Source organism: Scyliorhinus torazame, chromosome 6, assembly GCF_047496885.1.
Source record: "Scyliorhinus torazame isolate Kashiwa2021f chromosome 6, sScyTor2.1, whole genome shotgun sequence".
In the NCBI taxonomy this organism is placed as follows: domain Eukaryota; kingdom Metazoa; phylum Chordata; class Chondrichthyes; order Carcharhiniformes; family Scyliorhinidae; genus Scyliorhinus; species Scyliorhinus torazame.
The window spans coordinates 22528346-22549275 of NC_092712.1; the positions used below are offsets into that span (position 1 = coordinate 22528346).

Here is a 20930-nt window from a genome sequence, read left to right on the forward strand (position 1 = left end):
ACTCTCTCCCAAACAGCACAGTGGGTGTATCTACACCTCAGGGACTGCAGCGGTTCAAGAAGGCAGCTCACCACCACCTTCTCGAGGGCAATTAGGGATGGGCAATAAATGCTGGCCTGACCAGCGACCACCATAATGCTTAAATGCAGGAAAAAGAAGTGAGATTAATGCTTCAATGTTTTAATTTTGGGTGGTGGAGGGTAGAGGTGAGACCTTGAAGAGCTGCCTTCTGGATAACAGATCCCGGGTTTTAAGAAACATTTTGTTTTTGGGATGTAGGTGACACTGCCAAAGCCACATTGCTGACACATTGCCTTGAAGAATTGAGCACGAACTAGATAGTGCAGGACTGACAAGTTCCCTTCCCCAAATTAACTTGTTTGGTTGTTAAGCTCACTACCATAACCAGCAGGCGTGCACTTTGCATGTAGACCCCACCAGGCCCACCACTGCCTGCCTCTATCAGCACGTTAAGAGAAACCAACACTGTCAGCCTATTCATTCCTAAAGGGAACTCTTTCCTCAACTCACAAGCTCAAGTCTAAAGGAGCCTTCTAGTCGGCCCTTAATAACCGCACTGAACAAGTATCACACAGATTCTTCCCCATACGTGACCATGCTGATTAAAGGTGTGGAATCTGCCCCATTCCTACAAGAGGGGTTTCTGCAATCCGCGTAGGGGGGCCGAGTTTTGCTTTAGTGACGCATTGACATGAACATATACAACATGTCACCCTTTTTATTTCGTTCATGGGACGTGGGCGTCGCAGGCTGTGCCAGCGTTTATTGCCAATCCCTAATTGCCCATGAGGGGGGCAGTTACGAGTCAGCCACATTGCTGTGGGTCTGGAGTCACATTTAGGTCAGACCAGGGAAGCACGGCAGATTTCTTTCCCCAAAGGACATTGGTGAACCGTGAAGGTTTATTGAAGAGAACCAGATTGCCAGGGCCCCCTGAAGGTAAGGACCTGAATGCTGAACATGCCCACCGTTATTTACTGTTGTTGGAATGTACTGAATCGGGAAAAGATTGATTGGACGCTGGATGACCTGAACACCAATAGTCCTGACCACGTTTTCTCTGGGAATGATTTCCCCCTAAGTTTGCGAATTTAGCTGGGCCTGTTGTGTTGCCTTGTAAAATGATTTTCCTGTCTCCGGGGGGTTGAGTTTTCCTGGGGCCCCAGCGGCAGTGTGTTCCTGACTGGGCTGGATAGGGCCTGGGGAGCAGTGTCAGCTCCTTGGCCTTCCCTCTACCGCTGCTAACAATGTCACCTTTACTAATCAGCATCCCCTGGAAATTCAAAACAGCCAAGCAACACCCAGCTTTGAGAGAGATGTTTCTGTCTGCACGGAGCTCCAGCAACAGCAGCAGTCAGTGAATATGAGGGATGCAAATGGAAATATCCCAGATCTCGGTAAGTGGACGATATCTTTGTTTATAATGTTATCTTTGTGTATAATGTTATATTTGAGTCTGATCATAGAATGTCAAATCAGTTATGTTGCTTCTTGGCTCCTCTTGTACTTCGCAACGCCAGTGAGTGCGGGGGGGGGGGGGGGGGGGGGGTGCCAATTGGATTTTCTTTTTCATTCTTTGATGTGAATGACACCGACAAAACTAGCACTTACTGTCTGTCCCGATTGCCTTGAGAAGGTGGTGGTGAACCATCTCCTTGAAGCATTGCAGTCCTGTAGGTACACCCACAGTCAGTGCCTTTTTACTGTGGTGCCTCATACACTCCAGTGGCTTGCTGGACTCTGTCACAGGGCCTATCCCTTCAACACGGAGCATGCTGGCACAGAGCTGGTTCGTCGGTGCACATGGTACAGGCTGGCAGAGCACCATGTGCTCCAAGTGGACACGAGCAGATCACGAGCCCATTTTGCACTCTTGAGAAAAGTAAATTGAATAGAAGGATGTGGAGGCTTTAGAGAGGGTGCAGAAGAGATTTACCAGGATGTTGCCTGGTATGGGGGGCATTAGCTATGAGGAGCGGTTCAATAAACTCGGTTTGTTCTCACTGGAACGACGGAGGTTGAGGGGCGACCTGATAGTGGTCTACAAAATTATGAGGGGCATAGACAGAGTGGATAGTCAGAGGCTTTTCCCCAGGATCGAGGGGTAAATTACTAGGGGGCACAGGTTTAAGGTGCGAGGGGCAAGGTTTAGAGTAGATGTACGAGGCAAGTTTTTTACACAGAGGGTAGTGGGTGCCTGGAACTTGCTGCCGGAGGAGGTGGTGGAAGCAGGGACGATAGTGACGCTTAAGGGGCATCTTGACAAATACATGAATAGGATGGGAATAGAGGGATTCGGACCCCGGAAGTGTAGAAGATTTTAGTTTAGATGGGCAGCATGGTCGGTGCAGGCTTGGAGGGCCGAAGGGCCTGTTCCTGTGCTGTACTTTTCTTTATTCTTTGTTCTTCGAATGCCAATCAGGGTGGAAATTCTCCGGCGACCATTTTGTGTGAATTTATAACCCAAGGTTATTTTTGACTAATTTGTTTTACTAAATTGGGTCCTAAATATGTTGCGTGGGTGGCAGAAGAAGAAACTTTCCTAGTTTTTCAGCAGGGCTTCTTGTGAGAAAAAAAAATGGGATTCGTAGTTGTTAAAAGATTTACCCAGGGAACAGCATGGGTTAAATGGCCAAAGACAGCCTTCTCTCTGAAACTGTTGACTCTCACTCTGCTGACGTGACTGAATGTCCACCTTGTTTAATGACGCTCTTTGGCTTAGTAAACAGAGTAAAATTATGTGGAGTTAGCGGCCTGTGATGTGGAGTAAAATTAGCACAAAAATTACTTCCGTGCACGTGTGTCGTTTCAGATGAAATCCGGAGTTTGCTTGCATCAATCGAAGAGCCTATAACTGCATCTAGTCAAAGACAAAAGAGCGAAGATGGACAGGAGGCAACTTCGCAAAGAGATCCTGAGTATGCTCCGATTGAAGAAGATCTCTATACTGACCGGCCAACTAGCCTGTGCGCTGGTGCTAATAATGATGTGATGGAAGAGGATGTCCTCTCTGATATTGACACCAAGAAGGAGCAGGAAGAAGATGGAGGCAACGGTGATGCAGGGAATTTGGAGGACACAGGGATGATGGCTGCGTCTGACACAGACATGGATGACGCCCAGTTGTGTCTTGCCCTCCAGTACTCAATGGACAGCAGATACCAGCTGACCAGAGAGGAGGAAGAGTTTCAGAAAGCCCTTCAACTTTCGAGAGAAATAGCAACAAGTCATCAGGAGAGGAATCTGGAACTTGCCATTCAGATGTCCAATGTTGAGACCTCTGAGGCTAGCCTTGAGGAAGTTATCAAAATGTCCATGGTTGAAGCTGCGCAGAGCGCCAACTCTGCACGGTTAACAATCTATGGTGATTCTGACATGGACATTGACCGGTTAGTCGGTGAATTGGAGAAGAACATCCAGTCACACTTGCGTGAAGATGTAATAAAACACAAATGCTTCCAAAACATGACCAATGACTACATGAGCTACTTGGAGTATCTTGAACGGAAGCATGCTGTCGGCATCACAGTTCATGGGAATGAACTCAAGATTCAGGGCTTTGCGGATTTCACCATAGACGCCAAGGATAAAATTACCCAACTCATGCACTGGGCTGTCCAGGACAAAATGTTAAGGATTGAAGAAGCTGAGATAGCTAGATGTGTCCAGTGGGTGAGACATTGTCGGGATGGTGTCACGGTTCCTTACTCGCCAGAGGCATGTGCTTGCATCGAGAAAGCATTTCAGCAGAAAGAAAAGAGGATCGATGTGATATTCGACAGCAAGTCTTACACCATTGACTTTGAACGAATGGAGGAGTACAGCGTGGGAGCAGCAGAGTCCCATCAAATTGAGAGGAAGCCTCGTGACAACCCAAGTGGTAATTATATTTTCCAGCGATTTTGAATGGATGTATATTAAGAACACAAAAATATATACAAAATGTGAATAACAGTTTAGTCAATTAGCCCAATCGTAGCCCTCTGTCCATCTCATGCCTCAAGGAAGACCATGTAGAAATAGAGGGGGACACCCGATCAGCGGAGAATAGACCAGCCCTGCCCAGCCTATTGGGCCAGCACATGGGGAGACCAGACCACTCCCAACACTGTCTTGCTGTTGGAGAAAATTCCCATGTGGCAGGATTGGATGGGGTTCAGCTTCCAGCTGACTGGAAGCAGGCAGCCATTCTCGACAACCAGCGAGCCAGTTGTGGGGCGGGATTCTCCGCTGCACGGCGCCGGAATCATAATCGGCAATCGGGTGGAGAATCCATGTTTACAACCGAATCGGATGCTCTGCCCCTCCCGTGCAAGGGGGGTGAGGAACCGGCCAGAGGTAAATATCGAGGAGGGGGGGGAGAGGAACCGGCCAGAGGTAAATATCGAGGAGGGGGGGGAGAGGAACCGGCCAGAGGTAAATATCAAGGAGGGGGGGGGGGGGGGGGCGGGGGGAGGAACCGGCCAGAGGTAAATATCGAGGAGGGGGGGGAGGAACCGGCCAGAGGTAAATATCGAGGAGGGGGGGGGGAGGAACCGGCCAGAGGTAAATATCAAGGGGGGGGGGGAGAGGAACCGGCCAGAGATAAATATCGAGGGGGGGGGGGGAACTGCCAGAGGTAAATATCGAGGGGGGGGGGAGAGGAATCGGCCAGAGGTAAATATTGAGGAGGGGGGGGGGGAGGAACCGGCCAGAGGTAAATATCGAGGGGGGGGGAGAGGAACCGGCCACAGGTAAATATCGAGGGGGGGGGGGGAGAGGAACCGGCCAGAGGTAAATATCGAGGGGGGGGGGGGAGAGGAACCGGCCAGAGGTAAATATCGAGGGGGGGGGGGAGAGGAACCGGCCAGAGGTAAATATCGAGGAGGGGGGGGGGGAGGAACCGGCCAGAGGTAAATATCGAGGGGGGGGAGAGGAACCGGCCACAGGTAAATATCGAGGGGGGGTGGGGTGAGGAACCGGCCACAGGTAAATATCGAGGGGGGGGGGAGAGGAACCGGCCAGAGGTAAATATCGGGTGGGGGGGGGGAGGATCCCGGCCACAGGTAAATATCGAGGGGGGGGGAGGATCCCGACACCGGTAAATATCGAGGGGGGGGGGAGGATCCCGGCCACAGGTAAATATCGAGTGGGGGGGAGGATCCACGCCAGAGGTAAAAATCGAGGGGGGGGGAGGATCCGGCCAGAGGTAAATATTGAGGGGGGGGGAGGATCCCGGCCACAGGTAAATATCGAGGGGGGGGGAGGATCCTGGCCAGAGGTAAATATCAAGGAGGGGGGAGGATCCTGGCCAGAGGTAAATGTCGGGGGGGGGGAGAGGGGGGAGGTTCCCGTCCACAGGTAAATATCGAGGGGGGGGAGGATCCTGGCCACAGGTAAATATCGAGGGGGTGGAGGTTCCTGGCCACTGGTAAATATCGAGGGGGGGGGGGCGAGCATCCCGGCCACAGGTAAATATCGAGGGGGGGGGGAGGAGGATCCCGGCAGAGGTAAATATCGAGGGGGAGGGTGGATCCCGGCCACAGGTAAATATCGAGGGGGGGGGGAGGATCCCGGCCACAGGTAAATATCGAGGGGGGGGGGGAAGAGAGGATCCCGGCCACAGGTAAATATCAAAGGGGGGGAGGATCCCGGCCAGAGGTAAATATCGAGGGCGGGGGGGGGGGGGGAGGATCCTGGCCACAGGCAAATATCGAGGGGGGGGGAAAGAGGAACCGGGCACAGATAAATATCGAGGCGGGGGGGGGGGAGAGGATCCCGGCCACAGGTAAATATCGAGGGGGGGGAGGATCCCGGCCACAGGTAAATATCGAGGCGGGGGGGAGAGGATCCCGGCCACAGGTAAATATCGAGGGGGAGGGAGGATCCCGGCCACAGCTAAATATCGAGGGGGGGGAGGATCCCGGCCACAGGTAAATATCGAGGGGTGGGATCCCGGCCACAGGTAAATATCGAGGGGGGGGGAGGATCCACGCCACAGGTAAATATCGAGGGGGGGGGGGAGAGGATCCTGGCCACAGGTAAATATCGAGGGGGGGGGGGAATCCCGGCCACAGGTAAATATCGAGGGGGGGGGGAGGATCCCGAGTGCAGGTAAATATCAAAGGGGAGGAAGAGGAACCAGGCACAGGTAAATATCGAGGGGGGGGGATCCCGGCCACAGGTAAATATCGAGGGGGGGGAGGATCCCGACTGCAGGTAAATATCAAAGGGGAGGAAGAGGAACCGGGCACAGGTAAATATCGAGGGGGGGGGATCCCGGCCACAGGTAAATATCGAGGGGGGGGAGGATCCCGACTGCAGGTAAATATCAAAGGGGAGGAAGAGGAACCGGGCACGGGTAAATATCGAGGCGGGGGGGAGAGGATCCCGGCCACAGGTAAATATCGAGGGGGGGGAGGATCCCGGCCACAGGTAAATATCGAGGGGGGAGGAGGATCCCGGCCACAGGTAAATATCGAGGGGGGGGGAGGATCCCGGCCACAGGTAAATATTGAGGTGGGGGCGAGGATCCCGGCCACAGGTAAATATCGAGGGGGGGGGGGCGAGGATCCCGGCCACAGGTAAATATCGAGGGGGGGGGGGCGAGGATCCCGGCCACAGGTAAATATCGCCGGGGGTGGGGCGGGGGGGAGGATCCCGGCCTCAGGTAAATATCGCCGGGGGTGGGGCGGGGGGGAGGATCCCGGCCGTGCGCTCTATGTGGCATGGCCGCTGGCCCCTCACTGATTGGTGCTGGGGCTTTGCTGATTTGCTTTCTTGTAAAACAAGCCACATAGCCTCAAAATCAGAGAATCCAACCCAAGAGCTATCCTCCCAGGAGGCCGGCATTTTTCTGCTGGCTGAGTTGCCCACACTGCTTGGAGAGGCTCCGGGTTGAAAAGAGTTGGCCCGGGTTGGGGAAGACCAGGGGAAGCGTCATGCCCCTCCGGAGGGGACTGCCAGCAGCGAAGCTCTCCCCCAGCGTCCCCACGCAGGGTGGGTTCCCCTCCGATCGCAGGCCCTGGGACAAACAGCAGCTCCCTGCCACCCCAGCAAAAATGCCTCAACATGGAGGTGGCCACGTGCTTCCCCTGCTGCCTCCCCGAGTGATGCTGCAGAACTGCTCTTCCTCTGATTGGACTGGCAGCCTGGCAGACCCGCCCACCTTCCGCAATTGGCTGCTTCCACCACCTGACCCTGGCAGGCGGGGGTGGGGTGGGGAAATTCCACAACAGCCCCGGCATGCCAGTCGCCGGCAAAGATCCCCAACCTTGGGGCTTTCCACACTCCTGAGTAGATCCTGTGCAAAGTTTCTGAACTCTCCTGAGGGATTTTCCCTATTTCATATCAGTCTGATAGAAACTAGATCTGGTTTGATTTGCTTTGACTGGTCAGCATTCTGTAACTACCAGGATGTAGACGGTGGACTTGGGTTTTCGGTTTTCTGACACTCCTTACATTCCGGACCCATTAAACACACCGCATCCGGCCTGTGACCCAGGTTCATTGGAGCTATCTATTGTAATCTTCTCACATACCTGTCAATGCCGTCTGAGATTGTATTGCAGCGTGGAACATTCAGTTCCTGCTGGTTTGGACACGCCATCTAGGTCGCATGCTACCATGTAAATCTCAATCTCTGCTTGAATGCACGCCAGTTGGCACTGAGATTGCCTTGGTATCTGAGCTGCTGAGGAACCCGAATCTCGATCACCTTGCCTTGGTACTGTTGCTGGTAGTCACGGATCTTGCTGAGTTGAACTATATAGATTCAACAGGCACTACTGGTACCATGTTGTGTTATGTACGCTGGGATAATACAGGCTGCAACTCGATGCAGCTTTGACCAAAAGATACTCTAGACTTTGAAGTAAGTTCAGTGTGATTTATTGAACCATTAGCACAGTTCTCTATGAGTTCGACTCTCCTGCTAATCTTGCTATGGTAACTCAGTCTAACTAACCAGTCTGCTCTAAGCCACGTGGTGGGTGTGATGCTTCTGATCTGCCCCTGTCCTACTCTCTAAGTGTCGCCTGTGGAAAGAGACAGAGCATGTGTGCCCTGTCCTTATATATATGCCCCCTTGTGGTAGTGTCACCTCTGGGTGTCTTGACTGCCCATTGGTCGTGTCCTATTCTGTGTTCATTAGCTGTATGTCTGCATGTTATAACGTTTCTGGTGCTCCCTCTAGTGTTTACTTAGTTGTAGTGTATTTACATTAACCCTTTGTGTATTTACAGTGATGCATATCACCACAGTGACCAGGTTCATTGGAGCTATCTCTTGTAATCTTCTCACAAACCTGTCTATGCCGTCTGAGATTGTATTGCAGCGTGGAACATTCAGTTCCTGCTGGTTTGGAGGTGGGAAGGGTATGTAAGGGCGGAGTGCTGGCATTCCAAATCCACTTCCTGCCCCCCCCCACAACTAAATTCTGCATCGGAAGGGTCATGGTCGACCTTCTGCCCCACGCCCCCCCCCCCCCAAATTCTCCACAGTCATCTATTGAGGCCTTAAGTGCTTTAGTGGATAATTAATGACCACTTAAGGGTCTGACCCTGCTGCTCTTGGTATTAACCCATTGTGGACAGATCTGTTGCTGTGCGGGCCGTACTGTAGATAAGACCATGCGGTCAACTTGTCACCATGTGGTGAGGGGCCGTATCCCACAACCAGAAACACTCTGCATGATCAAGGGCCCAGACTTCAGGAAAGGGGAGGGCCCACTGACAAACACACATCTGCCCCGATTCCGACCCCTGTACACCACCTCTCCGTGTGAACCTTCACCTCCACCCAATATGTACCTGTGGCCGGGATCAGATGGGTTCCTCCCATCAACACCCCTCACCCCCCACTCTTCAATATTTACCTGTGGCCAGGGTCTTCCACCCATCAACATCACCCCCTCCCTCGATATTTACCTGCGGTCGGGATCCTCCCCCCCTCCCTCGATATATACCGGTGGCCGGGATCTCGCCCCCCCCCCCCCCCCGTGATATTCACCTGTGGCCGGGATCCTCGCCTCCCCCCCTCGATATTTACCTGTGGCCGGGATCCTCCCCCCCCTCCCTCGATATTTACCTGCGGTCGGGATCCTCCCCCCCTCCCTCGATATATACCGGTGGCCGGGATCTCGCCCCCCCCGTGATATTCACCTGTGGCCGGGATCCTCGCCTCCCCCCCTCGATATTTACCTGTGGCCGGGATCCTCCCCCCCCCCTCGATATTTACCTGTGGCCGGGATCCTCCCCCCCCACCCCCTTGATATTTACCTGTGGCCGGGATCCTCTATCCCCACCCCCCCATTATTTACCTGTGGCCGGGATCCTCCCCCCCCTCTATATTTACCTGTGGCCGGGATCCTCCCCTCCCCCTCGATATTTACCTGTGGCCGGGATCTTCCCCCCTCGATATTTACCTGTGGCCGGGATCCTCCCCCCCCCTCCTCGATATTTACCTGTGGCCGGGATCCTCTTCCCCCCCCCCCCTCGATATTTACCTGTGGCCGGGATCCTCCCCCCCCCCCCTCGATATTTACCTGTGGCCGGGATCCTCCCCCCCCCCCCCTCGATATTTACCTGTGGCCGGGATCCTCTCTTCCCCCCCCCCCCCCGATATTTACCTGTGGCCGGGATCCTCCCCCCCCCCCCTCTATATTTACCTGTGGCCGGGATCTTCCCCCCTCGATATTTACCTGTGGCCGGGATCCTTTTCTCCCCCCCCTCGATATTTACCTGTGACCGGGATCCCCACCCCCCTCGATATTTACCTGTGACCGGGATCCTCTTCCCCCCCCCCCACCCTCGATATTTACCTGTGGCCGGGATCCTCTTTCCCCCCCCCCTCGATATTTTCCTGTGGCCGGGATCCTCCCCCCTCGATATTTACCTGTGGCCGGGATCCTCTTCCCCCCCCTTGATATTTACCTGTGGCCGGGATTCCCCCCCCCTCGATATTTACCTGTGGCCGGGAGCCCCCCCCCACAATATTTACCTGTGGCCGGGATCCTCTCTCCCCCCCTCGATATTTACCTGTGGCCGGAATCCTCTTTTTCCCCCCCCCCCCCGATATTTACCTGTGGCCGGGATCCCCCCATCCCCTCGATATTTACCTGTGGCCGGGAGCCCCCCCCCACAATTTTACCTGTGGCCGGGATCCTCTCTCCCCCCCTCGATATTTACCTGTGGCCGGAATCCTCTTCCCCCCCCACGATATTTGCCTGTGGCCGGGATCCTCCCCCCACGATATTTACCTGTGACTGGGATCCTCCTCCCCCACCTCAATATTTACCTGTGACCGGGATCCTCTTCCCCCCCCCTCGATATTTTCCTGTGGCCGGGATCCTCCCCCCTCGATATTTACCTGTGGCCGGGATCCTCTTCCCCCCCCCTTGATATTTACCTGTGGCCGGGATTCCCCCCCCCTCGATATTTACCTGTGGCCGGGAGCCCCCCCCACAATATTTACCTGTGGCCGGGATCCTCTCTCCCCCCCTCGATATTTACCTGAAGCCGGAATGCTCTTTCCCCCCCCCCCCCCCCGATATTTACCTGTGGCCGGGATCCCCCCATCCCCTCGATATTTACCTGTGGCCGGGAGCACCCCCCCCACAATTTTACCTGTGGCCGGGATCCTCTCTCCCCCCTCGATATTTACCTGTGGCCGGAATCCTCTTCCCCCCCCCACGATATTTGCCTGTGGCCGGGATCCTCCCCCCACTATATTTACCTGTGACTGGGATCCTCCTCCCCCACCTCAATATTTACCTGTGACCGGGATCCTCTTCCCCCCCCCCCTCTTTATTTACCTGTGGCCGGGATGCTCCCCCCCTCGATATTTACCTGTGACCGGGATCCCCCCCCCTCGATATTTACCTGTGGCCGGGATCCTCCCCCCCCCCCCCCCTCCTCCCCCGATATTTACTTGTGGCCGGGACCCCCCCCACGATATTTACCTGTGGCCGGGATCCTCCCCCCCCACCTCGATATTTACCTGTGACTGGGATCCTCCTCCCCCACCTCTTTATTTACCTGTGGCCGGGATGCTCCCCTCCTCGATATTTACCTGTGGCCGGGATCCTCACCCCCCCCCCTCCTCCCCCGATATTTACCTGTGGCCGGGATTCCCCCCCCCACGATATTTACCCGTGGCCGTGATCCTCCCCCCCCACCTCGATATTTACCTGTGACTGGGATCCTCCTCCCCCACCTCGATATTTACCTGTGGCCGGGATCCTCCCCCCCCCCTCTATATTTACCTGTGGCCGGGATCTTCCCCCCTCGATATTTACCTGTGGCCGGGATCCTTTTCTCCCCCCCCTCGATATTTACCTGTGACCGGGATCCCCACCCCCCTCGATATTTACCTGTGACCGGGATCCTCTTCCCCCCCCCCCCCCACCCTCGATATTTACCTGTGGCCGGGATCCTCTTTCCCCCCCCCCTCGATATTTTCCTGTGGCCGGGATCCTCCCCCCTCGATATTTACCTGTGGCCGGGATCCTCTTCCCCCCCCCTTGATATTTACCTGTGGCCGGGATTCCCCCCCCCTCGATATTTACCTGTGGCCGGGAGCCCCCCCCCACAATATTTACCTGTGGCCGGGATCCTCTCTCCCCCCCTCGATATTTACCTGTGGCCGGAATCCTCTTTCCCCCCCCCCCCCGATATTTACCTGTGGCCGGGATCCCCCCATCCCCTCGATATTTACCTGTGGCCGGGAGCCCCCCCCCACAATTTTACCTGTGGCCGGGATCCTCTCTCCCCCCCTCGATATTTACCTGTGGCCGGAATCCTCTTCCCCCCCCACGATATTTGCCTGTGGCCGGGATCCTCCCCCCACCATATTTACCTAGAATCATAGAATCATAGAAGTTTACAGCATGGAAACAGGCCCTTCGGCCCAACCAGTCCATGCCGCCCAGTTTTTTACCATTAAGCTAGTCCCAGTTGCCCGCACTTGGCCCATAACCCTCTATACCCATCTTACCCATGTAACCATCTAAATGCTTTTTGAAAGACACAATTGTACCCGCTTCTACTACTACCTCTGGCAGCCCATTCCAGACACTCACTACCCTCTGAGTGAAGAAATTGCCCCTCTGGGCCCTTCTGAATCGCTCCCCTCTCACCTTAAACCTATGCCCTCTAGTTTTAGACTCCCCTACCTTTGGGAAAACCTGTGACTGGGATCCTCCTCCCCCACCTCAATATTTACCTGTGACCGGGATCCTCTTCCCCCCCCCCTCGATATTTTCCTGTGGCCGGGATCCTCCCCCCTCGATATTTACCTGTGGCCGGGATCCTCTTCCCCCCCCCTTGATATTTACCTGTGGCCGGGATCCCCCCATCCCCTCGATATTTACCTGTGGCCGGGAGCCCCCCCCCCCACAATTTTACCTGTGGCCGGGATCCTCTCTTCCCCCCCTCGATATTTACCTGTGGCCGGAATCCTCTTCCCCCCCCACGATATTTGCCTGTGGCCGGGATCCTCCCCCCACGATATTTACCTGTGACTGGGATCCTCCTCCCCCACCTCAATATTTACCTGTGACCGGGATCCTCTTCCCCCCCCCCTCTTTATTTACCTGTGGCCGGGATGCTCCCCCCCTCGATATTTACCTGTGACCGGGATCCCCCCCCCTCGATATTTACCTGTGGCCGGGATCCTCCCCCCCCCCCCCCCCTCCTCCCCCGATATTTACCTGTGGCCGGGACCCCCCCCACGATATTTACCTGTGGCCGGGATCCTCCCCCCCCACCTCGATATTTACCTGTGACTGGGATCCTCCTCCCCCACCTCTTTATTTACCTGTGGCCGGGATGCTCCCCTCCTCGATATTTACCTGTGGCCGGGATCCTCACCCCCCCCCCCTCCTCCCCCGATATTTACCTGTGGCCGGGATTCCCCCCCCCCACGATATTTACCCGTGGCCGTGATCCTCCCCCCCCACCTCGATATTTACCTGTGACTGGGATCCTCCTCCCCCACCTCGATATTTACCTGTGACCAGGATCCTTTTCCCCCCCCCCTCTTTATTTACCTGTGGCCGGGATGCTCCCATCCTCGATGTTTACCTGTGACCGGGATCCTCTTCCCCCCCTCCCCAACTCGATATTTACCTGTGGCTGGGATCCTCCCCCCCCCCCCTCGATATTTACCTGTGGCCTGGATCCCCCCCCCTCGATATTTACCTGTGACCGGGAGCCTCCCCCCATCGATATTTACCTGTGACCGGGATGCTCCCCCCCTCGATATTTACCTGTGACCGGGATCCTCTCCCCGCCCCCCTCGATATTTACCTGTGACCGGGATCCTCCCCCCCTCGATATTTACCTGTGGCCGGGATCCCCCCCCCTCGATATTTACCTGCGGTTGTTGTTCCCCCCCCCTCGATATTTACCTGTGGCCGGGGTTACTTCACGGTCGTGGGACTCCATTGCGCCCCCCCCTTCTGTCAGCAGTCAAGGCCTCTGATTGGACAGTCTCTAGGCTCTGTTCTGGACCTCCAGGAAAGTTTTGATGAAAAATGCATTGAAATATTTGGGATTTATTTCCTGTCGGGATTCATTCCCATTGTTCATTGCTGAGGTGTCACCTGAGACAACATCCAATCAAAGCTTGTTACCCGAAAGCACACAGGCCTGGTGTGATCCACATTGAGAGAAGTCCAGCCACACTGCTGCTTGCACACACGCACATTGTCCACTAGATGGAGCCTTTGATTTGATTGGATTTGTTTATTGTCACGTGTACTGTACTGAGGTACAGTGAAAAGTATTTTTCTGCGAGCAATCTAAAGGCAAGGTTTACATTTATCGGCAACTTTTCCAAACTTCAGGACCTCCCAACACCCTTCACGGCCACTGAACTATTTTTATAATAGTAAATATTGTAATGTAGGAACCATAGCAACCAATTTGTGACCAAAAACCATCGGAGCAGAAGTAAGCCATTCAGCCCATCGAGCCTGCTCCACCATTCAGTGAAGTCATATAATCCTCAACTCCACTTTCCCACCTTATCCCCATAACCTTTGATTCCCTTACTGATTAAAACTCTGTCTCTCTCAGCCTCGAACATACTTAACGACCCAGCCTCTACAGCTCTCTGCGATAAAGAACTCCACAGATTCACTACCCTCTGAGAGAAGAAATTCCTCCTCATCTCTGTCTGAAATGGGCGACCCCTCACTCTGAGATTGTGCCCTCTGGACCTAGACTCTCCCACAAGAGGAAGCATCCTCTCAGTATCGACCCTGTCAAACCCGCCGAGAATCCGATATGCCTCAATAAGTTTGCCTCTCATTCTTCTAAACTCCAATGAGTACAGACCCAACCTACTCAACCTCTCCTCATAAGAAAATCCCTCCAGACTCAGAATCAAGTAGTGAACCTTCTCTGGACTGCCTCCAATGTCAGTATATCTTTCCTTGGATAAGGGGCCAAATCTGTTCACAGTATTCCAGGTGTCGTCTAACTAGTGCCTTGTATAATTTTAGCAACACTTCCCTATTTTTATACTCTATTCTCTGTGAAATAAAGGCCACCATTCCATTTGCCTTCCCAATGACCTGCTGAACTTGCATGCTAGCTTTTTGTGATTAATGCATGAAGACACCCAGATCCCTCTGTGCTGCAGCTTTCTGCAGTCTCTCTCCATTTAAATAATATTCAGCCCCTTTATTCTTCCTACCGAAGTCCATAACTTTACACTTTGCTACATTATCTTCCATCTGACAAGTGTTTGCCCACTCACCTAACCTGCCCATATCCCTCTGTAGATTCTGCGTCACCCTCACCACTTGCCTTCCCACCTATCTTGGTGTCATCCGCAAACTTGACAATATTGCATTCACTCCCCTCGTCCAAGTCATTAATGGTAAATAAGTGTGATCCCAGCACTGATCCCTGTGGGATCTCAGAAGAGTTGTGCACATTTTGAAAGATCAGGTTGAAGGTCTTGAGCTAAGACCCGAAACTACTGCCAGACCATATCCCCTACCTCACACAATGTCCCCCCCACCCCCCACCCCCCCACCCCATACCCTGCATGCCACCTAATGGGCACTTTCATACTTATTTACCCAGTGTGCACTCTGTACAACCAATGAACCCTATTTCAACTCGAGCATGTGTGGAATAGCATAAATAAAGCACCAATTCATAATTTTCTTAATTAAATGTTGTTTCGCCAATCCGACAAAAGTGTCAATCGATCAGATCTTTAAAATACCACAAACAGAAGATATAAATACTTGAAAGGTCTTTATCTTGTGTACATAAACATTGAGCCATTGACAAAAGAGACCACAGAATGAAGGGCTTATTATAACACAATAAAGCAGTCAATCCTTTCTGCACTTGTGATCAGCAAAGAACCCGGACTCCCAGAAAAGGATTATGTAAGTGAGTTTTAAAAAATAAATTTAGAGTACCCAATTATTTTTTTCCAATTAAGGGGCAATTTAGCTCGGCCAGTCCACCTACCCTGCACATCTTTGGGTTGTGGGGCCGAAACCCACGCAAACGCGGGGAGAATGTGCAAACTCCACACAGTCAGTGACCCAGATCGGGATCAAACCTGGGTCCTCAGCGCCGTGAGGCAGCAGTGCTAACCACTGCGCCATCGTGCTGCCCATGTAAGTGAGTTTGTTGACACAGATAATCTCTCTCATTTTAAGCATTATTATAGAAGTAAAAAATGTAAAAGTAACACGTTCTGGGCAGAGCATTCCAGCTGAGGCCTCCCCTTTTGTGAAGGTTTGGTATATCTGCCTGGCTTGTGTACTCTTTGTCCCGATTAAAAAGGTTCCATATTCCTCTTGTTGCTCTGCAACCTTCAAAGGCATGCACATAAAACGTCCAACAGCAAAATCTGCTCCCTCCCTCTCAGCTCTATTATCCTGCACGCCCTTTAGAGTTATATGCTTTATCTTGCCTATTTCACCGGCCTGTCTGTGTCCTCCCGAAGGTTATTACTACCCTCCACATTTACTTTTCCCTGAGTCTACAGACTGTGAAATTATTTCCTGTTTATCCAAGTCCAGGCCATTAATGTACATCAGAAAGAGCAGAGGTCCCAGTGCTGATCCTGGGAGACACCTTTCTCCAGTCTTAAACAACAGCTGGTCCTGCTTTCTGTCCTTTAGCCAACTTTGTATCCATGCTCTCGCTCCCAATTTATTTCCATAGTTTTTAATAAAATGCCTTTTGAAAGTTCATAAACACATCGGCCACGCTATCTTCATCAGCCCACTCCGTTATTCCACCAAAGAACTCAATCACGATAGTTGTGTGTCTTTAACAAATCTATGCTGGCTTTTGTTTGTTAGCCCATCCCTATCCAAGTAACAGTATGTTTTGTCCCACATTCTCATTGTCTCTGAAAATCCTCCACTATCCTCTCGTCTGTAACTGTGGTTTATCCCTCTCCCCTCTTTTTAACAGGGGTGTGACATTTGCGATCCTTCCATCCTCTTGCACATCCCAACATTCCATGGAGTCATTGTGGCACAGTAGAAAACCATTTGGCCCATTAGGTTCGTGCAGGAGAAGGATGGAAACTTTAATAAGGACGAGTCCCCACCGAGTAAAATACAAAAGAAAGTTTTATTTACACAAACGATGTGTGTACCAGCCAGTCGATCCCGACCAGGTTCCTGTGGATGTTGGGGCCTCGCTGGCCGACTTTATATACATGGGCTAATTGAGATACCCCGCCCCGAGCGGTATACTGCCAAATATTGTCATGGGGTCACTATCCGTGATAATCTGACCTTGCATTTAGTATCAAAACTTGCAGACAATAGTAAAATAAGACATGAGGTTAAAACAGGGCATGTCGTTAACCATGACGAGGAATCTGAAGCATGTTTGAGTGAGGTGGGGTGTAGAGATTTTAAACATGATCAGACACCTTTTACACACACCGATCTTTATCCCCAGGTACAGACACTTTGACTTTAACCTCCGGGCGAATCGAGCTCATCCAGCTGAATGAAGCAAGTGATGAATATTCGAAGATGGTCCGACATTTCTACGATACTCTGAAAGACATGCACAATAAAATCCGCATTATAAAGGTGAGATTGCAGCACTTCCACGCGTGCCTTTTTCGTTTTGCCAGATTTTCCCGCTCACGACCGATGATGATTGTCTTGGGGTTAAAGAGTTCACTGGATCCCGCAGGCTCGGATCGCGCAGACCCGGATCGCGCAGACCCGGATCGCGCAGACCCGGATCGCGCAGACCCGGATCGCAGAGGCCCGGATCGCGCAGACCCGGATCGCGGAGGCGCGGATCGCGCAGACCCGGATCGCGCAGACCCGGATCGCGCAGACACGGATCGCGCAGACCCGGATCGCGCAGACCCGGATCGCGCAGACCCGGATCGCGCAACCCTGGATCGCGCAGACCCGGATCACGCAGGCTCGGATCGCGCAGGACTGGATCGCGCAGGCGTGGATCGCGCAGGCGCGGATCGCGCAGGCGCGGATCGCACAGGCCCAGATCCCGCAGGCCCGGATCCCGCAGGCCCAGATCCCGCAGACCTGGATCGCGCAGGCTCGGATCGTGCAGACCCGGATCGCGCAGACCCAGATCGCGCAGGCCCAGATTGCGCAGACCTAGATCCCACAGTCTCGGATCGCGCAGGCCCGGATCGCACAGGCCCGGATCGCGCATTCTCGGATCCCGCAGTCTCGGATCCCGCAGGTCCAAATCCCGCAGGCCCGGATCGCGCAGACCCGGATCACGCAGGCCCGGATTGCGCATTCACGGATCGCGCAGGTCCAGATCCCGCAGGCCTGGATAGCGCAGTCTCGGATCGCGCAGTCTCGATTGCGCAGTCTCGGATCGCACAAACCTGGATCGCGCAGTCTCGATTGTACAGTCTCGTATCGCGCAAGCCCGGATCACGCAGTCTCGATCGCGCAGGCTCGGATCGCGCACTTTTGATTGTGCAGGCTTGGATCGCGCAGGCCCGGATCGCGCATTCTTGGATCCCGCAGGCCCAGATCCCGCAGGCCCGGATCGCGCATTCTCGGATCGCGCATTCTCGGATCGCGCAGGTCCAGATCCCGCAGGCGTGGATCGCGCAGTCTTGGATCGTGCAGTCTGGGATCGCGCAAACCTGGATCGCGCAGTCTCGATTGTGCAGTCTCGGATCGCGCAGTCTCAGATCACGCAAGCCCGGATCGCGCAGTCTCGATTGTGCAGTCTCGGATCACGCAGTCTCGGATCACGCAGTCTCTGATCACGCAAGCCCGGATCGCGCAGTCTCGATTGTGCAGTCTCGGATCGCGCAAGCCCAGATCGCGCAGTCTCGGATCACGCAAGCCCGGATCACGCAGTCTTGATTGTGCAGGCTCGGATCGCACACTTTTGATTGTGCAGGCTTGGATCGCACAGTCTCGGATCACGCAGTCTCGATTGTGCAGTCTCGGATCGCGCAAGCCTGGATCGCGCAGTCTCGATTGTGCAGTCTCGGACCGCGCAGTCTCGGATCACGCAAGCCCAGATCGTGCAGTGTCGGATCGCGTAAGCCTGCATCGCGCAGGCCCAGACAACACAGTCTCGGATCGGGCAGTCTCGATTATGCAGTCTCGGATCGTGCAGGCCTGGACCGCGCAGTCTCGGAATTGAAGCAGGACCGGACAGTGCAGGCCCGGACAGCGCAGTCTCGGATCGCGCAGCCTGTCTTTGTACTCTTAAGTCGTTGTGGGCTGGGAAGTGGCTCCAACCTATGGGGTGAAAGTTCACACCTCTTGCTGATTCTGAAATTCTACACAGCAGAGTTGGGGAGAGGCCCATCCACCTCCTCAGCAAAGTCATTGTAAAGATGTCTCTGAGAAGCATCACCCTCACCTGGAGGATGTATTTTGCAGTCTGACCAAATTTGCATTGACACCTCTCTTTCTGAATGTGGTAAGAAGTCTTGTAACACCAGGTTAAAGTCCAACAGGTTTGTTTGGAATCTCTAGCTTTCGGAGCGCTGCTCCTTCCTCGGGTGAATGGTGTTAATTTGGTGTTGTAAGACTTCTTACTGTGCTCACCCCAGTCCAACGCCGGCATCTCCACATTATTTCTGAATGTGGACATGGCTGATGGGGAGTGTTTGCAAATGTAACCTTCTTGTCAATAATAATCATACTGGACATAAACATAAGGGCAGAAAATATCCCTTTTAATTTTGAGGACGGGACTAATACCCCCCATCCATTAACCTCGATTCATCTGAAGATTGAATTTGCAACCATTGGTTTCTCTGCTTTGCGAACGGGTGGCCGCCAAACCGTGCAGGATATTTACGCACATCGCTCTCCATAACACACTGACTCCGAAATCTGCCGTTTTATATCCAGGGAGATGGTATGCTTCAAGATGTGAAATAATACATCGGCTCCTGGTTAATGCAGTAAATCCGATTGTGTTAGTGCCGAAGGGCATGCTGTCGAAGCTTTTCATCTTGCACTGATCGGGACAGACAACAAAATGTCAAATTTCAAAGGGAGCAACAATTTATACGTAAGGGAGAAGAGTGCTGATTGGTTGGCCAGACCACTCTGATCGAGACATTGCCAGTCGAGACATTGCCATGACGAATGTCTTAACCAGAGTTGATTTGCCACCTAATCAGCACTCTTCCCTCATGCGGTATAAATTGATGTTCCCTTTTTGAAATTCGGCATTTTTGCACCTGTCCTGATGAGTACAAGATGAAAAGCTTCAACAGCATGTCTCTTTTTTTAACAGCAATACTCCAGTTCTGTACTATTAATCAGCAAGTTGTGTCATTGAATGTCATTCTGGGATTTAATGCTGCCACTCGCGTATGTTTTTTGTGAACGGACGTTTTCTCTAATTGAGGTGAACTGGTATTTGTCCCCGACTGTTGTCTCAGGTGGAGAAGGTGAGCAATCCATTGCTGTACCAACAGTACATGCTGAAGAAGGCCAGCATGGTGGCCGCACAGACCGACGTCGAACGAGTCCTCTACCACGGCACAAGTGAGGCAAGCGCGAAAGAGATTTATGTGCATGGTTTCAACAGGAGCTTCTGTGGGAAGAATGGTAAGATTCAGGGAAGCTGTCAGCAGCCCTGACCAATGGGTTGGTTAACACCAGAGGAGGAACCTTCAGGGTGAAGGGGCCAAGTGACCCTTGGTTTATTCCCTGTGTTCGGACACAGCATGCTGTCGAGCCTTCCCTAACAGCAGTGTGGGTGTACCTACACCACAGAGACTGCAGCGATTCAAGAAGGCAGCTCATCACCACGTTCTGAAGGATAATGAGAGATGGGGACCAAATGCTGGTCCAGCCCACATCCTGCCCAAGGATAAAATAAAGACAAACCGCAAGCAGGCCATGTACCGGGGCTGGTTTAGCACAGGGGGCAAAATAGCTGGCTTGCAATGCAGAACAATGCCAGCAGCATGGTTCAATTCCCATACCAGCCTCCCCGAACAGGCGCCAGAATGTGGCGACTAGGGGCTTTTCACAGTAACTCCATTGAAGCCTACTCGTGACAATAAGCGATTATTATTATTTTTACCGTGTGGCTTCTTGAACCATGAAAGCTGCTGATTGGTTGTCCTGAACGCAGCCGGTTCACTGACATCTTTCAGGCCGCCAATTTACCCTAAAGTTCTTGGATTGCACAAGTGGCACAAGTGGTTTATTTAAGTGGGCGGCGCCTCGTTAAAATGTTGCCATGGCCACGCATGCGCGGTGTCTTAAAGGGACCACACAATGGGCAGCCTACGTAAGTGCTTTGACCTTGTTCCGCAGCCATTCCAGCTTGCAGGCCAATGTTTTGGGGGAGCCAACATGTAAAAACGTGGGGAAATTGCCAAATGAGCAGCTGTGGAATTTGTCTCCATTTTTAAATATTTTAAGGGCTGCGAGCATCGCTGGCTAGGGCAGT

The 20930-nt window shown here is 53.2% G+C and overlaps 1 protein-coding gene across 4 annotated transcripts in view; it reads left to right on the plus strand.

Moving 5' to 3' along the window:
* The window catches only part of parp10 (poly(ADP-ribose) polymerase family member 10), a 60191-nt gene that overhangs the window by 35498 nt on the left and 3763 nt on the right, over nucleotides 1-20930 (plus strand). For all 4 annotated transcript variants that reach the window (XM_072508012.1, XM_072508011.1, XM_072508013.1 and 1 more), the window contains 4 exons: nucleotides 1289-1418; nucleotides 2834-3901; nucleotides 16953-17089; nucleotides 19909-20077. In XM_072508012.1, the coding sequence (XP_072364113.1) occupies nucleotides 1289-1418; nucleotides 2834-3901; nucleotides 16953-17089; nucleotides 19909-20077 (1504 nt within the window). The remainder of the gene's footprint in view (nucleotides 1-1288; nucleotides 1419-2833; nucleotides 3902-16952; nucleotides 17090-19908; nucleotides 20078-20930) is intronic.